At 34.7% G+C, this 22,501-nt stretch overlaps 1 protein-coding gene across 1 annotated transcript in view; it reads left to right on the top strand.

Annotated features, from left to right (window-relative positions):
* Window positions 1–22,501, top strand: part of LOC120781020 (IDLSRF-like peptide) — a 162,958-nt gene that overhangs the window by 112,917 nt on the left and 27,540 nt on the right. Inside the window, exon 3 of the mRNA XM_040113212.1 lies at window positions 16,686–16,814. Within this exon, the coding sequence (XP_039969146.1) occupies window positions 16,686–16,814 (129 nt within the window). The remainder of the gene's footprint in view (window positions 1–16,685; window positions 16,815–22,501) is intronic.

The raw sequence follows: 22,501 nt of genomic DNA, 5'->3' as shown, positions 1-22,501 counted from the left end.
GAAGTATCCAGTCTTCGCCATTAACCATTTCCGAAAATGATATGAGTTTGCTTTCAAGAAGATCCGTATACATTTGTAAATCAATCCGACCAGGTACAAAGCAAATGGGATACTTTCACAGTGAGCTAAAAGCTGCCCATACCATGAGATAGCCACCACTATCGTGAGCAAGTCTGCCAGGGATGCCTTGGATCACGCTAATATTTCTGATTTCCATCTGGACCATCCAAATTAAACTTCTTCTCATCAGTAAAGATCACGTTTTTAAACACATTTTCCCAAAAGTAACACTTTTCGAAAAATGTATGTCGAACCTTCTTTTGCCAAAGTAAAAGTTTGGAAACCGAATTTTGGTAACATATTTCAAGTGCAACTGTTTTCGGCAATTCTTTTGCATACATTGCCTAGTTATTGGAAATTTCAATTGTGCCTTCAACTGGAAGCAACTCAAAGTTTTAGCCGTGGCTAAGGCTCGGATATGACGCTTAGAGAGCGTTTCGACTTTTGGAACCGCTCCCTTCCGATTATTTTGGGCGTATTTTTGCAGGTTTTTAAATAATTAGTAATTTTAGTTGTTGCAGTAAGTCAGTGACGTTGGAGTTTTTTCGCTATTTCACCGAATTTTACGCCACACTCAGTTATTGCCTCAATCTTAGTTTTCTGCTTAAGACTTAATTCGGCAGAAAGAGGCATTTTCGAGAAAAATCTGAGGTACATTGCAAATATTAAAAAACCCATTGTTTACAATGATGGGTTTCATTGACCTAGACTTCAGGTACTTAGAAAGACAACCCTCAAATCAACCAAATATAAATTAAACTACTAATTGGCTTTCTTTAATTTTCAGTATTCAACAATTATTAAATTTCAAACTTCAAACACGAAAAAAAAAACAAAATTTTAATGCAGCAACAGCAAAACAGACTGCAGCAGACAAGAAAATCAATTTATTCCGTAAACTGTTTACTCTTTCTGCTGCAGATAATTACAAGCTATCAACTATCCTTGAACTTGTCTCATCATTTATTGTTGTTGCGCTAACAATATGCTGTCACGAAATAAATAATCATTTAACAGTGTATAAATATGCATATGTGTGTGATATATAAAACACAAACAAATAATAAAATGTTAAAATAAAAACCGCAAAACAATATCTAGTCCGCAATATCTGGTAGTTTTGTGCTGATCCTTCGGTCATACTTGTTCATGCACATGCTTGCTCTGCTGGAACCGCAGTGACAAACTGTCACCTCAAGCGCACACACATACACATACATGCGCACGTACTTATATAACAATTTATATTCATTTGCAAAGAGACAAAGTATAAATTTGCTTTGCTGAAGGATTTCGCGTGTCTTTTGGAATTAAATCCCACCGTATGCTCATATCGCAATGCAGGCAAATGCTAGTAATAAACAATAAAATGACACGTAACACACTGAGTGGTCTGTATGTGAGCGCAGACACAAATACACACGCACACACACACACACACACACACACACACACACACACAACAGGGTACAGCAAGTGAATTTGCTCGTAAAAATGTGCATGTCGGTGGTTGAGTGCACTTTGACTAATGATATTTTAATGCAGCGCGCTCAGTCTGTCTCTTTCGCGCAATATTGTGGAATGAATTCAATTATGAATTGTGTGCAAGACAGGAAAATCTCGTTATTTATTTAATTTAGTACCGCTATAACGGCAGCAGCAAAGCAGCATATGCATAAAAAGTAGTTTATGAACTGTCGTAAATTATTGTGCTGTGGTGCAGTGCGCTACGAGATGGAGAGAGAGAGAGAGAGAAAAAGAGAGTTATCTAGAAGTTTTGCACAACTACTAAATTGACTTTCTTGCAAGACTTAAACTCAAAACAAACAGCTTTGAAGGCATTAATCATAATGTAAATTCTGCTGATTTTTTAAATTTGTTCAATCTGCTCGGTAAAGCCCTTTTACAGTTTGAGTTTTACAGTTACTACTACTTCATTATAGTCGGCAAATTTTTTATTAAAAACTGAGTAAGTCTACAAATATTGTAGTTCTCTAATTAGTTATTAATCAAGAGTGATTGACAATTTAGTTACTTTTCTATTTTTTTGTTTTAATATTTAAGCTTGGATTGCGCTCTCTCGAGTTCTTTGCTCATTATTGTAATATCCTAAACTATAAGAACCGGTGGCAAAATACAATGAACTGAATCTTCTCTTTCTTTCACAGCCACCGTGCTGCCGAAATCCGGCCCTAGCAGTGTTTTTTAATTCTCAAATTTCATGAATTTTTTGTAAAAATCAATTTGGAAGACTACTATAATTATTCTCACTCTCGATGACGACTACGTTCTAACTATTATTCAGCCTAGTATCTAACTCCGTTTATTTCTTACATACTATAAATCAAGTTCAAAAAAATTATACCTTTTTAACATTTTTATTATAACGCACCAATAATTATAAAGATATTTGTTACCAAAATCCCATAGAATAATTTTAATTTTGTAACTCTGAAACAAATAGGTCTGGAATACAATATATCTTAGTTTTACATATGTATATATGTACACAGTCTATTTTGGAACCCAAATCAAATTATTTCGTAACTGTGAAAGAGTTAGAGCTTTCATGTGCCCTTACGTTCTAGAATTGGACCTTAAGATCGTACGTGAGTAATAGCTACCAATCAGTATTTCATCAATATCATACTTCCAGCTTTTTTCAGACTGAGATCGAAATAACTTTGATGATGTTTCATTACTTTTATTGGCATCTATAAATTTATGTTAGTTCCAAGCACTTCTTCGATACTCAACGGTCGTTTGATCCACACTTAGAAGAATAGTTCTTGTCATCATGGAAGACCTTTGTCTTCACAGTTTAAATGAGCTACTTGTGTCTTCTGTGGTGGATTAAATCCTGCATTCTAACCCTATCTGTCGGTTGTGAATTCGTTCTCTCTTTATTAAATTGAAAGCGTAATAAATTGTCTTTCACAGCGACCCAATATTTTGTTTTTTTTTTGACATTGGCAGATATAGCCCTTAGTCGATATGGGATTTTAGTTTCATTTCTATTGTTTTCGGCTTTTCTCACTTAAATTATTTTCCAAATTTAATTCAGTATATATTTTCCAGGGGGCTACCATAAACCTTAAAACTTCAGTGTTGTAAGGAAGCACTTTTGAATGTTTCACAACACTTTCTCTTTATGTATAGGCAATTGATCGCTGAATGTGGTGGGGAATTTTTGATATTGGCATTAAAAATAGCTTCACGAAACATTAATTGTAAAATTATACAAGAAATAGATTAAGGCTATAAAATTACTAAACGTTGTATCGTTCTTTTTTATAGAGTATAACATAGGAAAAGGTTAAACACACGCTTTCAGCAAGTCCTCCATTTGGCCCTCACTCAAAAAATTCTTTAAAGGCACAAGCGCGGCTGCCTGTGGTCTGGCGCTCTTGCGCCAAATTTTTTTAACAAATCATGAAAACTGAAAAATTCCTTTCAATATACCGCATTTACCTCTTTTTCTTACATTCTGTTAGTCTCTCATTAATGCATAATACACAAAGCAATCTAAACTATTTACATAGAAATTTTCATAAAAATGAAAATGTATAAAAGGTGCTTAGTAAAACCAATGAAAATTTCCAGAAATTTGGAAACCTACACGTTAGGACTATATACATGTCGATAATAAAAATAACCACCCTGAATTTTTTTATATTTCTTTCATATACTTGTACATACAATAACATATTACAACCACATAACGACCGCCTAAACCCGAACAATATCCACTTTTCCTCATCGCATGGCAGCGCTATAGTAAAACAATATTGCAATGTTACTTAAATTTATTGAAATACTTTATTTGTAATATGCAAGTATGGATATGATTAAACGCACCAACATACCATTACATATCCTCGCCCAGGCAGGCATCTGGACACCATGGCGTAAACGCAACATTGAAATTTGCATTTATATTAGAATAATAAGTAAACAATTTAATATTCTGGCGTTGAAAAATTTCCGTACAAATCGCTCGCCCAAACATATGCGCACGAAATGTGTAAATAAACGATATATTGCATATTATAAAAGCGAATGCAATGTAAAGCGAAAGGTGCGCATATGTTTCACACACATCACTCATAACTTATTTGTGCGCTTTGTTTGTTTCATATGTTATCTTAATGTGCCGAAAGCTTAAAGCGTAGTGCATACAATTTTTTAGCCGCTCAGAAGTGCTGAAGGGAATGTAATAAATGAATTTAGTTTTCATACGCGTAAGTGGGCATAAATTTATGTTTGGTGATTTAAAGATAACAAATTGTGCACAGTTAGTTTATCTCACTTGTTGTTTTTGTTGTGTACTGTGCTCGAAATAAAATAATGAAATGAAATTAAAATAAACAAATGAAATAATTAAAATTAAATAAAATAAAATAAAATAAAATAAAATAAAATAAAATAAATAAACCAAAATAAAATAAAAAAACTAAAACTTATCAAACTAAATAATTTGAAACTAAAATAAATTTGTACAAATAAAATAAAAATAATAATAGTAAATATAAAAGAGATATAATATATTTAAAACTAGCTGACCCCGCAGCCGTTGTCCTGCGTGAAATTATGTGTTTTGAAATTAAAAAAAGTTGAAATTATATTGTGTCGAAAATGATTTATTTTCGATTTTTCTACATTTTTTTTAATGTAGTGCAACTTAATAAACATAATTTTTTGATTTCTGTTCTGGTGCGTAAATATACAGAGAAGATGGGTTTCCAACTCGTCAACACGCCACATATATCTGGACGTGTGAAAAACATAGCATTTCCCGATCTCCTTGTGTTCTGTTGATTGTCAACGCAAGGGCAATTTTCCCTGGAAATTGAATACGTTTGAACTGAAATGGCAGTCTCTTGTATTCGATAACTACGTCATAATCATTCGGGATCCATTACACAGTTTCGGCGCATGAAGATTGTGAAACATAATAATGACAGATCCAACTTTAAGACGCAAATGATGCTGGGGCAGGCTTGGTTTGGTATTTGGAAATTCCACTGGATAATTTACGGTTTCGTCTTCCTTGTCAAGACGATCGATCAATTTTTATGAGCGCAAACCTCCCGGAACTTGACTTTGAATCTTCCAGTTTAAATCACTAACATCGGTAATTTTGGCAGCTAAAGATGCTCGTGCACTCAAGCTATCGCAGTTACGATAATTTGGCCAATGTTCGGATAAACATTCGTGATGAGTTCATCTTCCGTTGAAGTGAATTGGCAAAAGAGAGGTGAAATTGATATCACTGGAAGTATCAACCGAAATTTGCCCATTTCCAATTCTTAGCGAATACAATGTAAAATGTCATCGGCAATGTCATTTTTTCGTATCCCATAATTAACGCGAATTTAAAGGCTGATATGTCGAAATAATCTTCGCGAAAAGTATGCAAACTTCAGTGGCATGCGAAGTACTATCGCATTTTCCTTCGTCTGTTTCCAGTGATTATCATGTTCCAGCAAATGCTACTGCTGGCATGCTTCTCAAAATGTTGCACACACTGCACCATTCACAATACGCGATGACTTAAATGAAGTTGAACCGCGAGACGCAAAACAGTCGGAAAACTTTCGTGAATTGCAAAAGTAAACATCCTACAAAGCGCTTTATTGCAGTTCACATATCGACCCATTTGATACTGCTGATCTCATATCGTTCAAGGCCAATAACCGCTATGTTGCTTTCTTTGGTGACGTACTTGCAAACATATTTGATCGATTACACCAATCTGCAATATTCAACATTGACATGAGTTTTGAATGTGAATTAAACAAAAGGGGCGAATATGGTACGACCCATGTGTTGTCAACTTCGATGTGTTGTAACAGTCGATGTTCTGCCATTGTCGTCTGGTGAGTGACGCCGATACAGTTAATATCCATCATTTCCCATTCCCGTTTCCGAAAGAAAAGCACATGAGTAGTGTTTCGTGCATTTATTGTCAAACATACAAACCAAAGTGGGATTGTAAGGTTCGCAAGGTCCATGAATCATATTGGTTTTCACCACTTCGTATAATTCTGGATCTATCTCTGAATCAGGAATTTCCGCTGAAATGATTTCATCAATTTGATCTGGTGTAATCACCATCCGCATCCAAAGAAGAATGTGTGCGTGCGGCAACACGCAATAGAATACATTCAGCATCTAACAGCACCATATATATGTACCATAGGTTGCTTCAAGATAAATACCATCAAACATCGCAGCTATTGTTTAATAAGTCGTGCTGTGATTCCGTTCGATCGCTAGCTGATTGACCGCGATCCATACTTCCGCACGTATGTCATCTCATTTTGGGAGTACTTCTTGCCTCTTCTTGGGCAAAAAGAACTTTTCTTGATGGCAAAAAGAACGCCGACCGATATCAGCTTTTCGTGGCTTCGTAACAAATTTCAATATGCAATTGACCACATTGTGTGAAACACACAAAGTTTTCACTGAATAATTTTAAATAATTTTTCGTTTGGATAGTCGGAATAAAAAAGCAAGCGACGGCAATTGAACAATTCAAATAATTTACAAATCAAAAATTGAAAAACAAAACAAACAAAAATTGAAAAAATTGTCTATGGAAAATATTACTTTTTAGAATTGTCCAATTTTCCGACTTCTCCTCATGAAAAGTATAAGGTATTTTGTTTCTAAACCTTTCCCGATCCACAACAAACAACCTTTAAAAATTTCATTAAGATTGGTTCAACCGTTCTCTTAGTGTTACTAACAAACAAACATTCATATTTATTGTAACGTTTGTATGGGGAAAAGAAAAGGGCTGTTTTTAGGGGTTTTCCGGAAACTATTCGAATTTTTCTCGCCGTAAAAACCATCCTTGAACTTCAACAAACTTTTAAGAAAAAGAATTGGCCAAATTAGTCCAGGCGTTATTGAGTTATGCGCGTACATACATTTTTGGTATTCATTTTTATTTATATAGATAAAACAGCATATCATATTTATTAACTCTTCTGAATATAATAATGAAACTATTATGATTAATTATTTCTTGCTAATACGTTTCGTCTCGTTTAACTATTTAAAAAACTCGTTAAACAAGTTGAAAAATTTGATATCATTCGAAATTTGCTTCATACTTCTAGCAAAACAAAAAAAAAATTAGAATCCAATCTATCAAGTTTTTGTTCTACTACACCCACTTTACAAATTGTTTTCCGCCGTCAGCACACTATGACATTTGAAATTCTCTTTACTACAAATTCAGTTGGTCCACCTGAGGCGCATGCGCAGCTTGATGGCTTGTGGCAGTAAGATTTATTCGAGCAAAGTTTTCACCGTTTTTTTGTCTCTTACGCTACAACTTTTATGGAAGACGAGTTGCTGCAAAAGTTTGCCAACACCAGCAACAGTACCTTCAAAAGCAAGCGAGCACTTGTATTGGAAATCGCGCGATTGAAAGTTGCCTGCGAGTTTGAAACAAAAAACAAAAACGAAAATGAAAATTGTGAATAGAAATAAGAAAAATACATAGAAGTAATTTAAAAATGACTATCTTCTCTGCGTTTAGTGATATGAATAAACTGACAGCTTATAATGAAAAAAGTTTAACAAAGTAGATTGAAAGCTATAATTTCCTCTCATATCGGAGGCAGAGTATGATTGAAAAAGAATTTAATGCGTGTGTGACTGATTAGTGCGAATACTGAAGCCAGTGCTCTTGTCGCTCAAAGTAAATGGAAAGAAAGACTTAAGCGCAAAACACTGCTTCACGTTATCCAATAGCCAGATTCTCTGCAATTTATACTCAGAACATCATTATTTATTTTGTATTATGAAATAAGCAAAACAAATTGTGCATTAGATCATTTTAAGCTAACTAGTTACAATGGTAATGAAGTAAAAAAAAAACATAAAAAAATCCTCTCTGCTTGAAATAACCTTTTCAAATAAATATTTATGAATCGCTGCCTTAAAAAACACCAATCAGAAACTTTTCTTTCTGCCTTAGCTTAATGAAAATTTCTACAACAAAACGTTTGGGAGAAAATAATTGCTGACACCAACAGCCTTTGCTCATAAAATTCGCCTGGCCTTCAAACTGAAATTTAAATGTTTATTTAAGCCAAAGTAGCTATTCGCAAACCGTTCGGCACCCTAATTTGAACGCATCTCATTTACAGCCGAAACAACAAAAGCGCCCCCCCATTTCGGCGCCCCATTTAATTGCTTATTTTAAATTTCCCCTCAAACACGCATCTCATTTGCATTTGTTGCGTAAACAGTGAGTTTGTTGCTTTGTTTTACTTTTCAGCGAGTTTTCGCTCACGCACTTCCACACACGCCAACGCCTTTTTGAACAAACACAACTTAAGTATACCCAAATGTAATAAGCAAACCATTTCATTCAATTCAGAGAAACTGAAATTAATAACATGCATATGTATGTATTTGTAAGCATGTAGAGCTGTTGACTATTAAAAAATGGAAAATGTATGGAACTAGCCTCCTTTCATGTCTACTTACTTAATCCTAGTTTATGGCCCCTAATATAAAATAGGAACCTAAGTATGTGACTTGAAATCGTAGGCAATTAGAGAGTGGGCTTTAATTGAAATTGGCAGTTTCTCTCATATGGGAGGAATCAAAAGTCTTTGCTTTCAATATATTTTGATCATTCACAGGTAGGTAATGAGCCTATTCTTAGAAGATCTGCGGTCTGATCTGCAATTGCGCGGAAGTGCAATATTAACTAAATATACGATTAAACATTTTGAGGAAGGAAAACTTATAACTGTTAAGTTGCAAGCTGAAAAGGTGTCTATTTACGGAGATAAAAGTTCACCCTCACCAATTTTTTGTAAAGAACCAATACTTAATAAACAGACACAGGTATAGGATTCATAGTGGGTGGAGATTTCAACGCAAAGAACACGCACTAGCGTTCAAGGCTTACAGCTGCAAAAGGGAGAGAACTCTGTAAAGCACTGCAGTCATCCGGAAGTTACGCTTTCGCGACGAGCTCACCATCGTTTTGGCCACCAGATAGCCAAAAGATTCGAGACCTAATAGATTTTTTCATTGTCGGCAAAGTATCCCTGAGCTTTATGTCGATAAAACAGGTGTATGACCTTAACCCAGAACATTCTCCAATCTATTTGATCTATAGTGAAATCGCCATCTTTAAAGACAAACCCTCGGTGTTGTGCAATAAACGTACAGAAAGAGAATTCTTTGGAAGATCATGGAATATTATGAAAGTAAAGATGTTATTGATCGAAGTAAGGGGGCAAGCATGGTTAATGCCTTACATACTTGCATTTGCGACCACATCATGGTGGAACCACGCCATTTCAATCGACATAATATATGCTTTGTCTAAGGCAGGTACTGATTCAACATCACTCATGTGCATGATAGTGGCAATAGACTTTTGATCTTTAAGACCAAGTATCGGAATAATAGAACTAATTGCGCCTATTTGTGATAGATCCACATCCACTATTGCCTTTATCTACATTCAAAGGGGTGACAGTGTCAGTTTTGGAGCATATCCGGGTCGCGCGTTATTCACATCAACACCAATATTAAATACAGATCAACTGAGTTCTGAGGTTTAAAACAGAGAGTTTCACAAAATATCTTCGGTATCTAACCAACGGAAGAACTCCGATTACTCTTAGGAAAAACTGTACAAGATGACAAGCAGCATAAACTCAAGTATGTTCCATTAAAATAAATGTTGATTGTTAGGCCAGATATAATTCAAAAAAAGCGGAAGTATTTTCGGATTATTTAGTCAAAATATTTTGCACATATGAAACACACATAGATTACCCTACTGTTTGCAGTCAATAAAGCGAAGACATCTCAAGTTGCACAACCACTGAGCTCTGTGAACAAATCAAAAATATGAAAAACAAAAAAAAAAACCCCGGTTACGACCTGATTACTGCCTAGGTTCTAAAACAACTTCCTCCAACAAGTATAGTATAAATTACAGACATTATTAACGCGGCTTTTCATCTTAAATACGTGCCAACTTATTGGAATTAATGAAGTTATCATCATTCAAAAACCAGGAAAACCAGGTTATGATGTATCTTCTTAGAGTCCCACATCACTTCAACCGATAATATCCAACCTTTTTGAAAAAATTCTCATGAAATGTCTCAATAAAGTATTAGAAAGAAAAACCTTAATTGCAGCGCTTCTGTTTGGATTTCGCGCTAACCATTTTACGATTGATCAGATTCACACAAAATTACACACATTATTGAAAAAAGCCTTTGAGGAAAAAAATTCCTGTTCTAGCGTGCTTTTGGTTGTTGCAAAAGTGTTCGATAAAGTTTCTCACAAAGGATTGCTTTCGAATTTCGCTATGATATCATAAAATCATATTTATTAGGCCGCTATTTCCACGTTAAACGAGGAAACAAATATTCTATTCTTAGAGAAATAAAAGCGGGAGTTCCACAAGGTAATGTGTTGAACAAAAATATTCATCAACTAATTTTGTGAGCATTGGCACGCATAAAATGAGAATACAACTTTCGCAGAGGTCAACAACATTGTCATTACTTCACCTACTTTCAAACAAAGAAATTTATATTGCGTCATACACGTACTGCAAAAACTCTTCATGTCCTTAAGATTTTCGATGGCAACTTTTATTGCATTCCGCACGAACTTACCGCTCTTTCTTCAAGATAAATTGAAATCAAAGCGTTATGCATGTCACTATCAATTCATAGAAACTTATGTATTTTCAATTATTTGCCTCGTGTCGCAGTGTTTGGTTAAAATCAGTTAATAATGGATTCCGGAAATTAATTACTATTGCTGCTCATTGTCTAATGAAAACTAATAATTTATTTAGAGCCAACAACTCAATAATAATAATAACTGCATGCGCTTAATTGTGCTGCATAACAATGAATATCAATATATGAGTACAATATGCGACACAATTAATTATTGAAGTTGAATTTCGTATGACATGGCGTATACGTAATTACATATTTATTCTGAGCCCACGCTAATTTCATTATTGTAAGGTATGCATATGAGTATGCACAATGCAATATATATTTATTGCTAAACACGTACATTCACAAACGCACATAGCGAAATGTGTATTGCGTATATCTATTAATGGCTTCATTCAGTTATTTCGAAATAGTTAATTAAATTTATTTCCATTACATTTTCAACAGTAGTAGATGAGTGTTTACCGCAAAGATACGCCCTTTCCTTCTTCGTAACAATCTATCAGAAATCTTTTACTGATGTCAACTGATTCCAATCGGAATTATTATTCACATAACTGCGTGGTATTGATCTTCGAAGGATTAAAGAAAAAATTAAGCCTACACCATTGAAAAACATGCGAAGTTACCTGAAAATTGCTTTTTGTCACCAGCTGATTAGAGTGTCAAATTTATGGGATTATAAAAAGTTAGAATTTTGAAAAAATCGATTTTTTTTATTTTTTTTATTGTTATTTGGATCAACAAATTTAAAAGTTTTCTCTGAAAAAAATCTGGAAAATTCGCTTTTTCGGCCTTCTAACTGTATATATCCCTTTAACAGATTTTTATAGATACTAGGCAACACTATTGCCAAAGCTTTATTTTATTATTAAAAAATAGTTGCCATTTGTGATGACAATATTTAAGTATTTTATTTATATCTTTATGGAAAATACAGTTATGTATTATATTGCTGCAAGATTTCTCATTACATTTGCTTCAAAATATCCTTAGCGATTAAGTGTTGACTGTTGCCAAATTTTTCTAAGAGACAATATATTTACCCTTGAGGTTTGCGTACGAAAAAAGTTAATAAAATGTTTTGCTTCCTCAACTAATAACCTCAATAAACTGACTAGTTTGTCGCAATACAAGGTAACTAATATTCCCATCGGTTCTCAAATGACTGCCACTGTTTTAAGCACAAGGCACATAATGTCTAATAAATACCGGTAAGCAAATCAATTGTTGCCCAGGCAAACAGCTCTTTTACAATCTTTTTTCATGACAAGATAATTCATGGAATTTTTGCTGAAGTATTTCAATTGAAATAAAGCAGTAACACAAGAACTTGTAAACTAGTCTATTTAATATAAGTTTTATTTTTTCAAATACATTCTTCAGTCCGTCTATAATATAAAACAACAAAAGTGTAACAAATCTATTCAGTTTTTATAATAAAGAATTTATCAATTTTGATGATAAAGTAATTTTTACCGCTTTAATATTTAGTAAAGCGCCCTTCTGGCCGCAGTCACCACCTCAATCCGCTTGGAAACGCTTTTGACTAAATCTTCATAACCTTTTTTAGTGATGGAGTTCCATAGTTCAACACATCTAGAATATAATGCCGTCTTTGTTGTAGGTAGACTGGCATAATTGTGTACTCTTTTTTCAAACAACCCACATTTTATCGATAGAATTAATATCGAAACTTTGACGATTTTGCTACTGTCCGAATTTCCCAATTTCTGCAACGAAGAAAGATACCCTTGCCTTAATATATCTATATATGACCTGGTCTACGAAAAGGGGGCTTAGGTGTCAAAAAAAGGAGAACAATTAATGAGATAACGAGAAACTGACGATTATTTTTAACAGCTTTTCCCAGAAAACTAGTTTTCGCACGTTAGCCCCCTTTTCGTAGACCAGGTCACATATATATATTTGCGTCCCTATATCCCTCGATTAAAACTAGGTACCCAAGTCCACTTTTGCAAAAGCCACTCCAAAAATGGACTTTCCTAAATTTGAGTACTTTATTCTGTCTGATCCGTGAAGACTAATCTTGCTGTCGTCTGTCCAAAATACATTCGACCATTGTACTGGAGTTCAGTTTTGGTCCGCTTTTGCAAATTTTAGACGCACTTCTTGATGACGTTTAATAAGCAAAGTTTTTGTTTTTAATTTGGCGTCTGGCTTTGAACCTTTCCTTCTTCAACTCGCGGTGTACAGTCATGCGTGAAACATATTTTCTGTAAGTCCTTTAAAGTTCTTTCTGAATCTCAGTACCTGATTTTACTGTTGCCGTGGTCATCGGACGGTTGATATTTCGTCTAACGTGGTTATTCATAACGGATTGGTGACCAGATCGAGGTTTTGGTACTTACTGATTCAAACAAAATTTCAGCTAGATTAGCAACTTTCCGATATGAGAGGCCTTCAGACAACCATTGAAACACAGCTTTTTTAATAGAGTCAGCAACTTTCTTTGTTAAAAAAAAAACACGAAGATAAACAGCTTCACAAAAAACAATCCTTCTAATTCTACTTACTGTTTATTAAATGAAAAATACTTTTGAAAATGTTAGTTGATTGATAAATAGAGCTTTTATTTAGTTAGTATTTAAAGTACTCTAAAATTGTTTATTTGATCTAAGCAATGCTCACACTCCTGAGCGTAACCAATGTTGCAAGACAATCGAGCAAATGCTCACGCGACGCAAACCAGACACCGCCAGAAAAATTATGAGAAATTATTCCGTTATATTTCCCCGAAAATAGGTTCCTAGGCACCTCTAAGAAAGCCTCTCCAAACATGAGTTTTTAATTGTAACGGAAAGGTACTCCTACATACAGTTTTCTATTTTTTCTTATTATCATATAGAAAAATTTATATTTCGCTTCCAACTACTTAAAAAAATATCTTGTTCCTTAGATTTTGTAGGAAATTGAATGCTCTACAAAAAAGGTCTAATATGATTTTTTCGTAAACCCAAACGTTTAAAAGATATTAACAGTTAAAGTTTGATTATTTTTGGGAAATTTTTTTATTTCTTATTTTATAACTCAATGAAAAAAAATTATTATGAATGATGAAACTTATAGGCTTTCTTAGAGGTGTCTAAGAACCTATTTTTCCGAGTACCAACCAAAAAAAAAAAAATTTTTTTTTGAATCACCCTAATACATATACATACATATATTCTTTTCGTAATAAGCTTCGTAGTGCAAAAAAAATTGAAATCAGTAATATTAGGTTTTCTTTACTCATTTATTTTACGTACAGTATATAAATATCACAGGGTAAATTTGGCGGAGAATTAACAATTGCAATAATTTTAGTGAATATTCGTGGCTTTAGCATATCTAACTGTTCAGCATAACTTCCATAGAAAATATACTTCAATCACTCTCATGCCTACATCACTAATCAAATCCAAATTTAGCTTTTATATTTATGCATGGGCTTATAATGAAATCAACTTATATGTACTCTATACTCGTATGAATATATTTTAAGGATTTTCTGTTTTAGTATAGAGTGCGCTGCGGTTATTATTATTTCCAACTTTCAGTGTGGAAAATATAAATCGAGGCAAAGAAATATAACAAATGGTATAGAAAAGGTTTTGCTAATTGATATTCCAACAAAAAATTGCTTTATAACATAGTTTGGAGTAAGGCTTGCAAAAGCTATATAGTCTCCATCTGTCACATGAAAATCCCTAATAATTAGATTTCCAATTAATCGAAATTCATCAAATTGCATACAAAAATTTGGATGAATCATTTTGCACAGAGTAAGCATGAGATAAAGCTTTGCATATCCCTTATGCGTACCATGTTCATACAGATATATAGTACATATATAGTAATTATTAAGCAAAAAACCATTCAATTTCAAATATTCTGTTTCCAATTTTCGCTTTAAATACAATAAAAATAGGTTTTCTAAATAATTTTGTACCCTCACTTGCCATATTAAATATTTATTTAAAACTTTATGAAAAGTCGAGTTCATTCCGGTATATAAATTTCACTTCGCTACCATTTGCCTTTGCACATAGCTGCATAAAATACAAAATAAACGCAGAGCACGTTAAACTATTGGAAGAATTGACGCTTTAAGCAGAAGCAGGCATTCAGCAAGCGGAAAACGGAAAATGAACAAGCAAACCGATTATTGCTTGAGCATGTACAAGCACATAACAATGTACATGCGTACATACATATATTCGTACGCTTATGCAAAATCAAAGCACAAAATCAATAACCCAAGAAATCTGTGTGAAATAAAGAGGTCATGGGGCAAGTACATTGGTGTAACCCGCTTTAAGTCACGCCATTTAGAGGTTACAATAGCAGACAACTATATAAAATGAGAAAGTGACACAATTTCAACAGAAATCCAATGGGTAGAGCGCAAATAATTTCCAGTAAATTGCGTGTTAAGTATACGCCATGTGGGCCTCACATAGCAATTTGCTTATGGCGGTTGGGTTTCATGTGTTGCTGCTGTTGACACTTGCGTCGATTGTAGCCGCCATTGTCTGGCAGACTATTAAATCGCAATTTTAGTTGGCACTTTTTGGGAAGCAATGGCGTCAAAGATTTTATGCTTGCGCAGGGAGAGAAGCAGACAGGGGGGCGATTTTTAGAGGAAAATTGTTGCCGCTATGTATGTAAGCGTGTAGGTGTTTGTGAATTGGTTTACGATTTTTATCGGCTAGTCATTTACAACACTATTATATTGGGAATGAATATCTAACTCAAGTTTAGTTTGTTAAAGGAAAATAAGGATGGTTATCGAATGTATGCAAAGTATAAGATGTTGGCTTGCGAACGGGAAACTGAATTTCAGGAAAAAATTGTATGTGAATTTTCACGAATACTAATATGGATATGGGATATTATATGACTATTACTAGGAATATGAGTATGTATGCACATATGAGTTTTCGTAGGAATATGATTACGAGTAGAAATAGGAGTATGAAGAAGTATCTGAATCCGAATATGAGTATGAGTAGATGTATTAGTATGAGTACACTTATGAGTATGAGTATGAATCTAAATCTAAATATGAGTATGAGCAGATAAATAAGTTTGAGTATACATACATATGAGTGTGAAAATGAGTATGAGTAGAAATATAAGTATCAGTATACATATGAGTCTAAATATGAATATGAGTACAAATAGCAATTTAACTATTCATAGTATTAGAAGTAAAAGCGCATAAGTACACATATGACCATGAATACGAATCTGAATATGAGTACGAGTGCGAGGAATATGAGTTTGAGTAGAAATGATATTTTATTTAATGAACATTAATTTGTATAATAGTGCTTAATTACATTAGTATGGCTGAGAATATCTATATGTATGAGTACAAATATGAAAAATACAAATATTGATATAATAACCAATTTCCTATTTTTCTCCTTGTCATTTCATGCAAATTACCAATTCATTTCGACTAAAAAATGCTGAAATACGCCACCAACTCAACGCACATGGGCTCACCAAAATCCGTAACAAATTCAATTTGTCGCAATCGGATGTCGTATTTTCCATCGTAATACCATTTAATTGCAACTCCAACAACAACTGCAATTATAATTGACTGGTCACCTCAACGATGAATGTCGACAATGTTAAACGTCACACATGTCACCCCCTGATGGCTGGCTGCAACTCGCCTGACCTCTGAATCAACCAAACCGCTGCTAATCAACTGCCATAATATTTATACACTTGGTCATTCGTAAAATACGCCATCCCACCGACATAAATCTCTGCTCATATTTTGCTATTATGCGACTCGTTTATGCACGGGTTGATTGCTTGTGGTGCCGTGGTGCGGTTGGTGGTTGCCTGGTGTAGATGCCTGTCATCCATATGAGCCGTTCAAGTGTCCGGGTGATGGTAATTGCATTTCGATTCAATATTTATGCGATGGTGCGCCCGATTGCTCCGATGGCTATGACGAGGACATGCGACTCTGTACGGCAGGTAAGTGAAAACACATTCGTGTGAATAACGGCATTTGTGAAAATTAGAGTTGAGCTAGCTGGAAATGCCAGGATATCGAGAGACACAAAATATTATTAAGCCTAATTGACAATCACATTGGCTGCATGAGCTTTTGATTTCGTAATTGCAGAGAGCACTAAAAACTTTATTTGCGACAAGAGAGGGAGATATAATAGTACAAACATGAGAGAGTGCGGCGATATTTAAATACAGAATTTATGAATGCCATATATGCAGTTCGAGTCACAGTAATTTACAGCTAGAATATTGACATTAGAAAAAAATTTCAAAGAGATTTTAAACTTTCTGATCTGGAGGCATCTGGCAAAAAAGTAATTTCAAATACCATAAATTACTTCTAATGTTTATTTATATATCTGAAATGTATCTAATAACTTAAAAATATACGAAAAAGACTCTTACTACTTTTGAATTGCTTTTTAAACTCGTATCCACGCACCCTAAATTGGGAACAGCTCAGGCAACTGCTCCTCATATATTCACAATTCGATTCAGTAAAAATGCATTTGCCTTGATTGCTGAGAGTTTTCCATAACAATCAACAACAAAAACAACAAAGAAAACAACTGTGACGAGTGGATCGTATGAGACAATCGCACCTACGCGCTACGAAGCACTGACTGTCAAATTTGACGGATGAGCCCAGCTCGGTGTCAGTTGCTCGAAATGCATTGGTCAGGAGATAAATTGCTTTTTGAGCCTCTAAAGCTCGTAGGCGAGAACGGTGACAGTCGTGTGGAAGCTAGTACATATATACATACATATGTATATGTAGTACATATGTACGTAACATACGAACGTGCAGTATAAATATACGTATGAGTGAGTAGGTATATAAGTTGCTATCTTTTATAGTGGTATACGTATATGTATCAGTAGGTAGGTATGTACGTATATATGTATGTGCTACACACATGCTGACAGCGAACGCGATAAATGATATATGACAGTTGAAATGCAATATGTATAAGCAAGACTTCCCAGTTTTTATTAATTTTTGCGTTTTTATAGCAGTCTTCCCTCCCCAACGCAACGAACCACCTACCCATGAACCCTATGATGACCAGTTATCTTCTCCTTTTTCACATCAATCAATGCTAATTAAACAGGATAATATGATACAACTAACGGAATGACAGGGTTGTATACGCACATCTGCGTAGAAATATGTTTTTTAATTTTTCTTACTAAATAGCTCAACAAGTTTTCAAATAAAGAAAAAAGGTTAATTTCGGTTGCACTGAAGCTTCTTGGTGAGGAACAGAAGGTGAAAAATTATATGATCGATAGCTGAAAAATTAAGGGATATATATGCAGACAGATGGACGGTCGGACATACATACGGACAAGGAACGCATACGGAAATATAATAACGCATATTAAGGCGTTACACAAAGGTCTCGATCAATTTTGTAAAACCTCATTTGGGTCAAGAAAACATGTCAGCTTAACTTCATACAAAGACCACACATTTAATAGCTGATAAATGAAAATTATTGTATTAAGGGAGTAGACTACACTTGCAAAGAAACTCTAGAGTGTTCAAAGGGCGGCGCTCATCAGAACGTGTAGTGCACTAAGGTCGCCAAACCGAACTCCGGCAGCACCTTCTCTGCCCATATACCGACGCAGGAGCTAAGGGTGAGAAAAATTCGTTGGAGGAGCGGGGCAGTGAGCTTATATACGGGTGGGTCAAAGCTTGGGGGGAAGGATGGTTGAGAGGTTTACTATCAGGAACTCTCTATCAACTCCAGCTTCAGACTTCCTTTCTATTGCAGTGTCTACCAAGCCGAGGTTGCAGACAATAAGGTAGCAGTAGATCTGCTGCTCCGGTGTGCAGCCTCCTTCAGAAAAGTGACCATACACTCGGATAGCAGAGCGGCGATGCTAACCTCGAACTCATTTACAGTGCGTTAAGGGTTGGTCGAGGAGTGCTTAACCTCGCTATCAATAGCATCGAGTGTCTTTGTGATAAAACTGATATGAGTGCCGGACCATAGCGGAATCGCAGGAAATTGTAAAGTTGTTGAGCCAGCAAGGAGTCCTAAAACCGATGGACCACCATCGGTACTTGCGCTGTGGTGGACGCCTTTGGGCCCAATATTAATCGTAGGAGAACGAAGTCTTACCGGATGCCGTTTGCGAAAACTGTTTGAAAGAAAATGAGGTGGAAACAACTTAACAATTCTTTCTTGACTGTACCGCCTTTGGAAGGTCAAGACCTAAGCACTTTGGAGCGCATACTTTCAGACATCGCAACGAGCTAGCGGGAATTGAAATAGAACGCCTATACAATTTTTTATTGCCTACTAAGCATTTTGCTAATCTAGATCCAAACACAGGAGTTCTTCTTTTCCATGGCTTCATAAAGGACTACATATACCAATCCACGTGCGATCGTTGATCAGCCAACTAACCTAACCTATAAAGAACCTATGGAAGTAGATGTAGATTTGAACCGATGCGGAAAATTCCCAAGAAATCCATTACATAATTATATAATTATGTAGTAGGACTGGATGGATTTCACTTTATTATATAATATATTCCTTATCGTTGTATTACAATAGAAAGATGCAGTTAACCGCAGTATATATTTTCGTATATTTTTAACGTACATTAGGCTATATGCTGAATGTCATATTCGGTATTTGATGGAAATTTATAGCAGATTTCAAAGATTTTGGATGATATTTGCTGAACATTCGATGGAATATTTGTCCTCAATTTTATTTCAATTTCTTCACTGGTGTTTGATTAATAAGTGAGAGAAACAGATAAATTCTATGAAAAGTCATACGAGAAATAGACAGAATTACAATCCGAATTTGCACGCTTTAAAACCAAGTCATGCAATGTCACTAAAAATGTGTTCACTGATCATGGTTGGTATAACTCAAATAATTTTGAAATAGCATCAAAAGATAGTCGATTTTTTTTATATTCGTTGGACTTATATCCTGTAAGTCAAAGTTTTTGGGTGACACAAAGTATTTAGAGAAGGTCCTGCAATCATCGCAAACTTATCTCCTGTAAATCGTCCGTCCATCTCTGTTAATGACAAACACATCGAAAAAATTAAAAGTTGAAAGTCGTTCTGTTGACAATAAAGAAATAGTGGAGAATATGAACATATCTAAAGGAATAAGTCAACATATTTCGGTTAATGTTTTGGGTATGCAGCGAATCAGTGCTGGAATCGTACCAAAATACCTCAAACTTTTACAAAAGTGACGTTGATTATAGATCACAAAGAATACCTCATGTTCATCAGAAGCATCATTACTGGTAAAGAAATGGGGGTTTATGAATATAACGTAGAAAGTGTCCAACAATTAGCGAATAGTGTTTCAAAAACAAGTCGAGACCAAAAACCAAAAGCTCTGAAGACCTTTCCAATCGAGATTAAAGCAATTTTATGGAAAATTAGATTAAAAGCTCGCATGCTTGCTTTGCCTCAACAACGTATTTTGGAGAAGTCAAAAAGATTTGCATTAACATACTTGAAACAGTGATTTTGGTATGGTACCCCTTCCACCTAAGGATTGTTTAATCACAGATGCCCCTGCTTAATGTTATGAAAATACTAAACCCGAACTAAAAGCTCGTATTTTATTCTATAAAAGGAGATTTAAATGATATTGATGTAACACACTTTTACCAAAGACTACAAATTCGATTTATCTGAACTTAGAAATGTAACCTAAAATATAAAATATTTTAGAAGACCATTCAATTTCATTAATTAAAAGTACTTAATTTTGTTATGCAAACAATAACATTGCTCCAACTTAATACACAAACACAAAAATGTTAAAATAACAACAAACTCCACAGCATGTTTGCATTCACCTCAATTATTTTAAGGCCAATTGTTGCACGGAACCGGGTAATATTCACTGTGCTCTCATGTGGGAAATTTATTAGAATTTTCTAGTTATGACCTCAGATATTTGTAAATTTATTTACGCTGTTTTTCAATTTGTGTACAACAATATGTGTGTGCACTCGTTGTTTAGTTTATTCGCTCGGTCCTTAAATGCAATACGAATTTTATTTGCACCTTCGGGGAAATCAGAAAAATGCCAACCGAACTACAATATTTTCACGACGTAAAAGCAGCAAAACAAAACAAACACTGTTGTTGGTGCTGTGTATAAACTAAATAAATAACTTATATACATATGCTAGTAAAGCGGCGAGGAAAGAGGTATGCAGGAGGAATATACGTGCTCATAGTCGTAGTTATTGAAATAGCTTGGGGCATGTTTGGTCTTTTAGTGAGCATGAAAAGAATGCAAATAAGTATACATATATGTATGTATAGATGAATATATAAATGAGTTGCTTGTGTGAATAATTCCATGAGCATATGGGTTGCATTAAGCACTTGAGCTTATATCCAACGGGATAAACTTAAGGAAATAGGTTATAGAGAAGTTTGGATTAATCTGAACATTAAGATTTCATTTGGAATGGGGTATACAGGTTAGGCTGAATATACCACTATTCACAGCATTAACCCCAATTCGAATGGGAAATTATTTTTGTACTTTTAACATATCTACTTAAGTAGAAACTGTTACAAATAAATTGAGTTTGGTTTGAGTACTACCATTCATATCAGCATTTTCTAAGTATAATAGTCTGACTTTCCATGACGTCAATCTATGTACATATATCACCAAAAACTCAAAAATATATCAAGCGTTAGGAAAAACTTATTCTAAATTATGTATAATTTTGCGCGTTAATGAAGTGATTATTTACAGAGATGTAAAGGGTGATCCATTTCGAGGATCCCCACTTATTAAAGACACAGTTTCAAATAAACTACGAATTTAATGGGGGATGTTTATTATCTCTCGAAAGAGTTCTTTACCCTTTTTTGAAGGTTATCTCTCTCAAACACTCGCTTGTACCTTCTTTATTTAGCGCTGCAGCTCGAATTATTTTCTCCAGCAATACAAGGTGCATTCCAAAGTAAAGAGGACTTTAAAAAAAAAAAAACTTTTTTTTTTTGGCAAAATAAAAGCATGGTGAACGAGTGTTTAAACGCGTTGACCGGGATGGCCGCCAGAATGACGGTTCAAGTATTTTGAATGGCCTCTACGTCCGCATAACGCTTTCTTTTCATGGGCAAATGCATTTTTCCGAAAAGGAAGAAGTCACACGTTGCCATATCAGGTGAATACGAGGAGTGCTTAATGATTAAAATGTGATTTTTGGTCAAATAATCGGTCACAAACGTCGATCGATGAGACGGATTCTGAGCAATTTTCTGGTCGTCAGTCAATTTGTGCGGAACAAACCGTGCACACACCTTTCGTAAGCCCAAATGTTTAGTCAAAATGCGATAAATCGAAGTTTTGGAAATGTTCAATTCCATTTCCATGAATTTCAATGATGATTTCGACTGATTTTTGATGAATTCACGCACAATTTCGATGGAACTTCTGGTGATCTTGGATTTTGATTGGCCCACATGTTGATCGTCATTTATGACCTCTCGACTACTTTTAAAACGTTGAAACCACTCGTGCACCCTGCTACGGGATAGGCAATAATCGTCATAAACTTGTTTCATCAATTGAGGCATTCCGGTAAAAGTTTTACCAATTTTAAAACAAAATTTGATGTTGGCT

This window comes from Bactrocera tryoni, chromosome 1 (assembly GCF_016617805.1).
Source record: "Bactrocera tryoni isolate S06 chromosome 1, CSIRO_BtryS06_freeze2, whole genome shotgun sequence".
NCBI classification, from domain to species: Eukaryota; Metazoa; Arthropoda; class Insecta; order Diptera; family Tephritidae; genus Bactrocera; species Bactrocera tryoni.
Note: the sequence above shows the minus strand (reverse complement) of the source record. Positions and strands in the feature narration are given on the sequence as shown.